The 11,049-nt window shown below is 45.7% G+C and overlaps 1 protein-coding gene and 1 long non-coding RNA gene across 2 annotated transcripts; one reads left to right on the top strand and one right to left on the bottom strand.

The window, feature by feature from the left end:
- Window positions 1-493: 493 nt before the first annotated feature.
- On the bottom strand, window positions 494-1,832 carry Arf6 (ADP ribosylation factor 6). Its single transcript, XM_051146931.1, has one exon. The coding sequence runs from the start codon at window positions 1,762-1,764 to the stop codon at window positions 1,237-1,239; it is 528 nt and encodes a 175-aa protein (XP_051002888.1). The 5' UTR covers window positions 1,765-1,832; the 3' UTR covers window positions 494-1,236.
- A 927-nt stretch (window positions 1,833-2,759) lies between these two features.
- On the top strand, window positions 2,760-10,777 carry LOC127189886 (uncharacterized). Its single transcript, XR_007830680.1, has 3 exons — window positions 2,760-2,970; window positions 7,226-7,307; window positions 10,715-10,777. It is a non-coding gene; the product is annotated as an uncharacterized LOC127189886 (long non-coding RNA).
- The last annotated feature ends 272 nt before the right edge of the window (window positions 10,778-11,049 follow it).

Raw genomic sequence — 11,049 nt, 5'->3', positions numbered from 1 at the left:
CCAACAGAGTATCTACTTGCATGAGTTAATCCTACAAATCAAGCAAAACTAAATACTTTTTAATAAAACATCTTTTCCAGTGTCTTAATTAATGGAGATGTAGATCACTCATCTATTAAAAACGTCATTATCTTCTGTTTAATCAGTTGCTGTAATGTGGAAACAGGAATGTGTATTTTTCCAGCTCGGCAAAAGGCGCATATAACTTGACTTTTTAAATGTTTTAATAGTAAGCAAAGTAAATGTTTAGTAATTTTAAAACTACTGGTCTTAAGACATTTGAAACAAGGTAACGTATTCCAGTTTTGCCCAAAAGTCACTTAAAATATCTACAAATATTTCATTTGTGTGTGGTGTACACCATTATTGCTCCGTTCTCTGGAAAGAGTCTACTTTTAAAAGGTACGGAGGGGGAAACAGCCAAGTTGCTAACTCTGCAGTGAAGAAGATCTGCACCCTGTACAGGTTACACTTGTTTTATGCAGCGAAGTCAGCTATGGAAGGGGAACTTTGGGTTTTACTCCTACTCATGCGCGTTAGCAGCTGACACTTCAAGGCATTTCTTACATTACCTGTTTAACACACTGATGTGCAACTGGAACATTACACTGGTATTACTCATTATGTGGCCACTGTGGGCTAAGTCTACCATACTGGTCTCGGTTATAAAAGGTCACATTTGAAACTACTAAAGTTAGAGCTAACAAGGAAGGGGGGAGGCCTTAAATATAAAAGACAAACGGCAGTTTGATTAAGCAATAATTTTCAGTTTACTAGATGAAACAGACTTGCAACATAGTCTGCATGAATGCAAAATAAGCCATCTACAGCAAGTGATAAGAAACTGGGCAAAAAGGAAAAAAAAAAAAAGCATACATTGGGGAAAAAATATTCTCTTGAAATAAAAAAATCAAACCATTATTATATAGGACTTTACCAAGAGCTGCTATTACCCCACCCCGTTTGCTGGAAGTCATAAGAGCATCTAGCACTGTATTCGTGTCGAATGTCAGATCAGAGCATCCTATCGCAAAGCCAAAAAAAAAAAAAAAAAAAGAGAGAGAGAGAGAGAAGGAAACAAAGAAAAACCCAACCCCACTAAACCGTAGAACAGTAACTCCAGAGTTCAGATTCAAAAAGAGAGTGGCAATTCAAAGAGGTGATGATGGTGGCGATAATCCTATGAATGGGTTTTTGATTTCTCTCCTTCCGGGGGGGATGGGTGGAGGATACTCATTAGGATTTGTAGTTAGAGGTTAACCATGTGAGCCCCTCATAGAGTCCGTCCCCGGAGGTGGCACAGGAGGGCTGCACATACCAGTTCCTGTCCCGAATCCGGGTCAGGCCCAGTTTCTCCTGGATCTCATGGGGTTTCATGGCATCAGGCAGGTCCTGCTTGTTGGCGAAGATGAGGATTATGGCGTCCCTCATCTCCCGGTCATTGATAATGCGGTGCAGCTCCTGGCGGGCTTCGTCGATGCGGTCGCGGTCGGCGCAGTCTACCACGAAGATCAGACCCTGGGTCCCCGTGTAGTAATGCCGCCAGAGCGGCCGGATCTTGTCCTGGCCGCCCACATCCCACACGTTGAACTTGACGTTTTTGTAAGTCACCGTCTCCACGTTGAAACCCACCGTGGGAATGGTGGTCACCGACTGGCCGAGCTTCAACTTGTACAGGATCGTTGTCTTGCCGGCTGCGTCCAGGCCCAGCATGAGGATCCGCATTTCCTTGTTCCCGAAGATCTTGGATAGCACCTTCCCCATCGCGTCGGAGGAGCCGGGGCCGGGGGCATTCAGGTGTCCCGGGTCCCCTCAAAGCCTACAACGCCGCCGCCGCCCGGAGACCGAAACGAAGCCGCCCCGCCGCGACGACGCCCTGCGGCCTGCGCGAAGCTGCCTGCTACGGGCAGGGGCCCGGCCTGCGCTCGCTCGCTCGCTCGCTCACTCGGGCATCGCCCGCCGCCCGGGCCCTGCGTCTGCGCCGCCGGGAGAGCCGCCGCCCTGCTGAGACGAGGCGCGGCCGGCCCGGAACTGCCCTTCCCCCCCGCAGGCGCCGCGCGAGCGTCGCCGCCGCCGCAGCCTCGGCAAGCGGTGGTGGGTCGACTGCGGCCCTCCCGCCGGCCCGCAAGCACCGGGCTCGGTACCGACGCCTGGTCACCCGACGAGGAGCGTGGCTTCCCGCGCCCCGTCAGGTCATGGATCCTCGCGGGAACTCGGTGCTGCCTGCAGGGACACAGAGAAGAGGGAGAAGGGAGTTACCGTCGGGACTCCGAGGGTGCGGAGACCGACGCGGCCCGCCGTTCGGGATCGACCCGCGAGGTTTACCTCCAGCCGCCGCCCCAAGCGCGGGTTCCCTCCGGCCTCCACCACCACCTCCTCCTCCTCCTCCTCCCAGCTCTGCCGCCGCCGCTGCCGGAAAAGGCGCCGAGGAAACCGCCTCACTTCCCCCTCCCGGACTGCGCACGCGCCAACTCGGGGCCGACCGTTCGGAAGAGCGCGACCTCCGAGAGGAGAGTGGCTCGCGCGCCTGACGTCACGGGCGCCACGCGCCCGGGGGCGGAGCTACGGCGGCTCGGAGGGCTCACGGAGCCGCCTCGCGGAACCCGCTGGCATCCGGCTGGCCGCGCGCCCACCTGTCGCTCCGCGAGGGTCTCCTCGATTTTTCTCCTTCGCCGCTCGAAGGAGGGGATCAAATCCACTCAGGGTGGGCTTTCTTCAGCCCTCGGGGCCAAGGCCCCCACCCGCGCTTCCCAACTTGTTTCCCGACGCCCTGAGCGAGGTCCCTCCCGCTCATCCGAGGCTTCCAGCGCCGGGTCTCCTTTTTACCCATCGCCTCCCCACTTCCTTCAGTTTCCTGGAAGACACGTGGGAGGCTGGTGTTCCAAAAAATCCGCCAAAGTAGCTCGCAATTTTACTAGTCTGGAGTTTGCTCCTAAGCCCTGCCTTGCAACGTTTAAACTCGTTCTCTTTGTAAGTCTCGTCAGAACCACCCACATTTCTTACGAACTAAGTGTCGGAGCCGACAGCTATGTGAGCAAAGGCTGCCGCCGAGTGTGCGCTCAGTCCCCAGAACCCGTGTGCTGGAAGGAGAGAACCAGATCCCTTAAATTGACCTCTGATCTCCACGCACAATTAGGAAAAGTAGTTGGGTTTCGTTTTTATTTTTAAATGCTTTTTCACTTAGTGTGCGTGTGCACAGAGGTCAGAGGACGACTTGGCAAAACCAGTTCTCTACTTCCACCCCGTGAGTCCCAGGTATCAAACTCAAAGCATCAAGTTTGGCAACCAGCACTGTTATCTGCTAAGCCATCTGGCTGGCCCAGCAAACCTTTTTGTACTAAATGGAGAGTGTTAAGGTTCAAATAAGGTGAGCTTTATCAAATAAGGAGGAAAAAACAGGAAAGGTAAAAAGTTGCTACAACAATGTATGGTAATACATTTTTTATTTTATAATACTAACAGTGTATGTTTTTATTTTATAATTTCAAGAAAATTTGAAGGCACCAGCCTGACATGGCGGCTCATGCCTATCCCAGACCTGATGAGGTGATAGAAAAGGGTTGCCATAAATTCCCTGTTTAGTGCAGGAAGAAATTGGAATTACTGTTTTCCAGCCTCCACCTCCCAGGATAGGTGGTGGGGTGTTATAGGTGTGATCTGATGGAACAACAGGTTCTTGAAGCCACACCAGGCTTTTTACATGGGTGTTGACTGAAGATTCGAACTCTGATACCTCTGTTTACAGAGCAAGTGCTTTTTATCCATTGAGCCATCTCCCCAGCCTCAATAATAAATTATTAAAGAGTAATTATAGTACAAAACAACAATAGCCAGAATGTAGTCACTGATAGTGAGAATTTCAAATTTTGTATATCATGTTTCTTTAAAAAAAAAAAAAAAAAGGTCAATTTGGGGCTACTTGAGATGTCTCAGTGGTTAAAGCCCTTGTCAACAACCCTGACTTGAATTTCAATCCTTAAAATCCAGACGAAAGACAGAAACTTTACTCCTACAAGTTTTCCTCTGAACTCCACTAGCACACAGTGACACATACATGCACACACAGGTGCATACACGCCAAATACAATGTAATTTAGAAACATTTAAGGTAATGCTGTCACATCTGTGAGTTTGAGGCCAACAAGCTCCAGGGCAGACCAGGTTATATAGTGAGACCTTGTCTCAAAACAAAGTAAGGTAAATTTTAATATAATCAAAACACTTCCAAGTGGTAATAACATAGGCAACTATTAAACCATACCACAGATAAGACATTTTGTTTTCTTGACTCCTTCTGGGAAATGATCTTTATTTGAATTTTCTATTATGTTAATTGTGCATAACAATCAGTTTCATTTTGATATTTTCAAATATGTACCTAATGTTTTTCAATCAGACTCAGTGTCTGTTACCTTCTCTTAATCCCTTTTCACTAGTTTTCTTTTTTCAACTAGGCCCCCTTCTACTCTCATGCGTGTGTGTGTGTGTGTGTGTGTGTGTGTGTGTGTGTGTGTGTCATGGTGAGTTTCATTAGGGTTGATTACAGGAACGTGGGCACCAAACCAGTGTCTACACCACTTAAAGCATGCCTTTTTTCCCTCTTTGAATTGTTAGCTACATATAAAATGGGACGAGGAGAGACACATGAGCCCCTCCCTACCTCCAGGACAGGATATTGGTTCACATGCCCAATGTCATATGGGCAATCATAGCTGTTGTGAGTTCGTGAGTGCCAGCAGCTCTGCCATGCCGTGCTGAAAGTCAGCGTTCCATACCTCTCCCTCTCTTCCAGGCTCCTACATCCCTCCATGATAGTCCCTGGGCCTTGGAGGAGATAATAGCGAGGTATTGTTTATGAATCTATACAGTCACTGCTGACCACAACACTAGACTATAGGCCTAAACAGTTAATTTGATAGGTGGGTCTATTTAACAAAGCACCAGCAGTAGCTTTCCCAGTGGGGACCATGGCTAGGTTTACAGTATCAGGCATGAAAGCCCTCCTGTGGAGTAGGCATAAATTCTAGTCAGAAATTTTGTTACTCTCATAATAGCATTGCCACTGTTGCAGTGTCAGGCTTATCTTGCCTAGTCAGTCAATATGGTTGCACAAAGGGCTCACAGCTGAGTAAGTCCCCCAACACCCTGCCTAGCATTTTCCAGTACTTTAAGGAGTCGCCAACAAGGAGAATGCTTCCTACCCAGTTTCAGTTTGACTCCCTTATGGTCTGTAATCAAGACATGAGGCATCTTCAGCAACTGAGTCTTACTGTCTACCGACTAGCACCATCACAGCATGGCTCTTTGGTCTTATCCACAACACAGTCATTGGTCAACACTTCCCACCCCAATCCCTCCTATTCTCCCCAGTTTCTGGTAATGACCATTCTACTCTCCATTGCCTATGAAGCCAACTTTTTATATTACATTGACAAGAGTGAGATGAAGTGGTACTTGTTCTTCTGTGCCTGGAATATTGGCACCAATTTTTAAGTAAAATTTTAAGCCAGGACTGCTGGCTAACTCTTGTAATTCCAGTACTTGGGGGGGGGGGGCGGTGAGGCAGGAGGATCACAGCAAGTTCAAAACCAATCTAGGCTACAGTGTCTCAAAAACAGTAAACTCAGCCAGGCATGGCGGCACATCCCTCAAATCACTGCACAGAGACAGGGGAGGCAGATCTGTGTGAGTTCAAAGCCAGCTTGGTCTACACAAGGAGTACACAGTCCCTCCCAGAGCTATATTGTGAGACTCTGTGTCAGGAAAAGAAAAATATGTTTCGATTTTGAAAATAATACTTGCATTCAGAGAAATATTTTACAAACAAACTAGCATTTGCATGTATACACTTCGTTACTGTTGCCATTTTTATTCTTGCAGGCCTGGGGATTGAACCCTGGGCCCTGACCCATGGTAGTATGTGGGCGGTGGGCTAGCCAACTGCTCTGAGCTATACACTCCCCATAGTTGTCCAGCCTGGCCTTCAACTTACAGCAATTCTCCTGCCTCCTCTCCTCAAAACCATTTGTGTTTCTGAAACAAAATATATGTCTCAGTTGGTATTCTGTTTTATTAATTATTTTAAGCAGATGAAGGATCCAAAACAAGCCAAAGCCGGGTGTGGTGGCGCACGCCTTTAATCCCAGCACTAGGGAGGCAGAGGCAGGCGGATCGCTGTGAGTTCGAGGCCAGCCTGGTCTACAAAGTGAGTCCAGGGTGGCCAAGGCTACACAGAGAAACCCTGTCTCGAAAAAACCAAAAAAGAAAAGAAAGAAAAGAAAAAAACCCCAAATTTAAATTAATTTGGAGACTAGATGCCTATACTTCTAGCACTGGGGAAGAAGGATTGCCCAAGCTGTTGTCCAACTCACCATCCTCTGCCTTAGTGCAACAGGATTGTGATACACCAACTTAGAAGGTGTTTTAATGAAAACAAAAACACTAAAAACTGAAGCTCAACATAGAACTGGACAATGTACTTTCGTCCTGCCTCCCTGAGCAGCACCAGAGAAGTTGGCAAGAACAAGCACCTGGTAAAAGGCAGCAAGAAGAAAGCTGTCCATCCTTTTTTTTTTTTCCTTTTCTCTGAGACAGGGTCTCTCTGTGTAGCCTTGGCTGTCCTGGCCTCACTTTGTAGGCCAGGCTGGCTTCGAACTCACAGTGATCCACCTGCCCACCTGCCTCTGCCTTCCCGAGTGCTGGGATTAAAGGCATGCGCCGCCGCCGCCACCACCACGTGGCCAATGTATTTGTTATAAAAGTAAAATGCTGAAGAAACCCAAGTCTGAATTGAGAAAGTTCATGGAGTTCCATGGTGAAGGTGCTAGTCCCGGGAAAACTAGTGGTTATCAATAAGACAGGCGCTAAAGTTGAACAAGCTGATGGATGTGAACCACCAGTCCAAGAATCTGTCTACATCCCAGAACTTTATTAGGGACAAATAAAAAGTCCTACTTGTGAACAAAATCACTTTCATTTATAAATGTTAATAGAGTTACTTAATTTCTTTTTTTTTTTTTTTTTTTTTTTTTTTTTTTTTTGCAGAGTCTCTTGTATCCCAGTCTGGCTTTGAACTCCTGATCCCCCTGACTCCACCTCCCAAGTGCTGGCATTAGAGGCATGACACCTAGACCAGCTAATTATATTCTTAAATTACTGCCTAACCCTTCTTGGATTACTTGGGTAATTTACTCATCTTGCTTATCAATTTTTCTATTCCTATCAGGGGAAAAATATCTCTCTTCAATCAATCAAGCAATTCCATCTTCTTCATCTTAACATTTGAAGAAACTGAGGCCCAGAAAAAGGTGAGCAAGCTCTTAAGCTCAAGAAATGAATGTAGAAAAAATTCAAATGAAGATTGTTTTTATTTATTATGTTAGGGAGTGATGATATGATTGGGTCTCCGGTAGCATCTTGCTGGCCCCAGACTCATGCTATAGATAAAGCCCTCTTGAGTGCCTCTGATGACAGCATGCACCATCAACGAGGGCTTTTATTTTAGTTCTTAAAACAAGGTCTCATTATGTAACCCAGACTGACCCCAGAATCAAAATCCTCCTGCCTCAACCTTCCAAGTGCTAAAGAAATTAAGATTTAAAAAATCCACACCTGGCATTCTTTTTCTCTCTGTACTGAATTATTGTGTTTATGGGTAAACTCAGGAAGGTGGCTAAACCAATGGCTTTTAGCACTGACTGCACATTTCAATCACCTGAGGAGCTTTGAAACCACATCCCAGATCAATGCAGACTAAATATCTGAGAGTCAAGGTTGGGTTTTTTTCATATTCTTCATAAGCATTCTGGTTTTGTTTGTTTTATTGTCCGGCTGGTTTTGATTTTCCTGAGACAGTGTTTCACACTGTAGTCCAACCTGCCTCAGAACCCAGATGGAGTACAGACTGGCCTCAAACTCATGGCAGTCTTTTTGCCCAAACTGCTAGGATCACAGGCATGTACCACCACTCTTGAGTCATGGTTCAGCAGCGTTTCAGGCTTGTGTGCAGCTGAGGGGGAGACCTACTTGCTAAGCTCCTCCCACACTCAAAATTCTGTGAGGTTTGAATCCCATTTAGTATCCCCATCCCTAAAATAATATACCATATACATATATACATAAACATACATACACACATCCACATGTACGTGTGTATGTATGTGTATATATATATCACGGTGTGGCCTGAGAATCTAGTGTAACTATCAATGTAGAACTATCAGACAAAGGCATAAATCTTTCCGAAATGCTTTTTAAAAAGTAACTATTTTCAAGGCCAGCTTGGTCTATATGGTGAGTTCCACAACAACCAGAGCTAGCTACATAGTTGAGAACCTGTCTCAAAAACAAAACAAAAGGGAAAAAAACTCTTTTTACTTATCATATAAAATAATGGGTTTTATTCTGACGCGTGTTGTTGTTCGTGCCCCAGCCCCTTTATCCTTCTTCATCCTATTCACCATTTCTGAGATTGTTTTTGTTTTTTTGAGACAGAGTCTCAGTATGTAGCTTTGATGGCCTGGAACTTCTGGGGACCAACGTAGCCTCAAACTCATAGAGATCCGCCTGCTTCTGCCTCCTTTCAGAGTTTCTTAAAGGTATTTTGACAGCATATTATAGCTAAACTGTTAATAGAACCAGTATCAACTAGTGAGTGCTACCAAAAGAAGGGCATCAGGCCAGGCGGTGCATTCCCGTCATCCAGCACTCAAGAAACCAGTACAACAAGATCTCAAGGTCAGAGCCAGCCTGAGCAACATGGTGAGACTGTCTCAGCAAAGTAAGAGGTGTGCCAGAGGGGCTGGAGATGTAGCCCAGTGGCTGTGGTGGTCTGAATAGGTTTGGTTTCCACGGGCACGTGTATATGAATGCTTGGCCCATAGAGAGTGGCACTATTAGGAGATGTGACCTTGTTGGAGTAGATGTGGCCTTGTTGGAAGAAGTGTGTCCCTGTAGGGATGGGCTTGGAGGTCTCCTAAGCTCAAGCTATGCCCAGTGTGACAGTCTCCTGCTGCTACTTGCAGATCAAGATGTAGCACTCTCAGCTCCTTCTCCAGAAAAACCTTGACTCAAAAAAAAAAAAAAAGCATAGAAAGAAAAAACTACTCCTAGCACCACATGGTCATACACATCTGTGATCCAGCACTTGGAAGGCAAGTTCAAGGCCAGCCTGGGCCGCATGACTGTGCAGAGAGACTCTGCCTAACAACAACAACAAAAAGAAAAAGAAAAATGACTTCTATAGTCTGGAAAAATATATTAAATGATTCATACATTCTTGTGTATCTGCCTGCTTTTCTGTCTTTCTTTTTTCTTTTTCCTCCTCCTCTTTTTAAGATATGGTCTTTTGTGCCTCAGGCTGGCTTTGAACTCTTGATCTTTCTGTCCCTCTCAAGTACTGGAATTGCAGGTATGCACTACCACACCCAGCTAGGAATGCACTGAATTACTCTAAGGACTCTATGAACCAATTCAGAGATAGGTCAAAGGGCTAGATCATACTGCAGTTTAATGCTCTCTATAAACTGAGTTAGAATGTACGCACACTGCATATACAGACCCCAAATAAAAGAAAACACATTGAGTTAGACTTACCAATAGTCTGCTCCTCTTCCCTCTAGTCTAATGTCCCAGAAAGCAACAGTGATGGTGGACATAAAGTTTATAACATTGGGGTTCTTTCTTTGTTTCTCTCTTTCCTTCCTACCCTCCCCCCTTTCTTTTATTTTTAGAGACTAGCTAGTCTTGATTTTGATATGTAGATGAAGATGAACTTGCACTCCATTCTCCTCCTGCCTCTGCCTCCCAAGTGCTAGGATTACAGATTGTGCCACAAAGCCTGTCCCTCCCACCTCCCAGAGACGGTCTCACCGTGTAGCACAGAATACCTTCCTGAGTGCTAGAATATGGACACATATCACCCATGCCCAGCTTGATGCAACTGTTTTGATGCTAAAATTATTTTACCTACACATATTTTTACCTTGATATGTTTTGTAAAGCTGTGACTTCTGTTTACACGTAACAGAAGCTGACTAGAACTTGCCTTAGCAAAAGAAAGGTAATTTAATATGAAGACATAATCTGTCTCAGAAAGCCCAGGGTTGACATACAGAACCAAGGAGGGACATGGAACTACAGAGGAATAGTCTGCTCCCTCCATAGCTCTGCTCCTTTCTTTCTCCTGGGGTGAAGGAAACTTCTATTGCCACTCAAGTATCCACAGACACAAAGAACAGACTTTGACACAGATCCTGGTCAGTAGCATGCAGGTGTGCCGAGAAGCAAACCATTACGTAGTCTTTTTTTTTTTTTTTTTTTTTTTAATCTCACTCTAAATTGTCAGCACTAATGTAGTTGTTGCCAAGCACAATGCATACCTAAAATGTTAGTACTTGGCAGCAAAGGCTGGAAGATCACAAGTTTGAGGTTAACATGGGCTTCTTAGTGCAACTACATCTCAAAAAACAAAATAGGGCACATACTTCAGTGGTCATGCTGATAGGCGGGTTCAATCCCCAGCCAGCTCCCGCCCCTCAAAAAAAAAGAGAGAGAGAGAGGGAGGGAGGGAGGGAGGGAGGGAGGAAAGAAAGAGGAAGAGCAGGTAATTAGGAGTTTGTCTACCTGTGTTCAGGTGGTGTGCTCAGAGATGTCTGTGCTGAGGGAGACCTGAAAAAATGGACCTCAGTACTCTACTCTGTGTTCCGTGTTGTAGGTGGTGTTCCCAAAGGCATCTGAATATCCAGGCAGCAGGCCTTGTTCTATTCCTAGCATCTTTTTAATACACGGTTAAAGATGTACGCAGCCAAAGCAGTTATGAAGTGCCAGGTCAATCTTCTTACATAACCAAGGTTACTACTTTGTAATAAGCATGTTGAGTTCATGGGACTTTTTTCCTTGTGGTGGCAAAAGGATATAATAAACAGAAGAAAGATCAGTCCTTACATTTGGGAATGAAATCAGGCCTTAAAAACTGCTTGAAAGCCCCTGGAGCTTTCTTTTTGTGGTGTTACCCTAGTAGATTCTGAAGTCAGTACACAGTGAACTGAC

This window comes from Acomys russatus, chromosome 1, assembly GCF_903995435.1.
Source record: "Acomys russatus chromosome 1, mAcoRus1.1, whole genome shotgun sequence".
NCBI classification, from domain to species: domain Eukaryota; kingdom Metazoa; phylum Chordata; class Mammalia; order Rodentia; family Muridae; genus Acomys; species Acomys russatus.
Note: the sequence above shows the minus strand (reverse complement) of the source record. Positions and strands in the feature narration are given on the sequence as shown.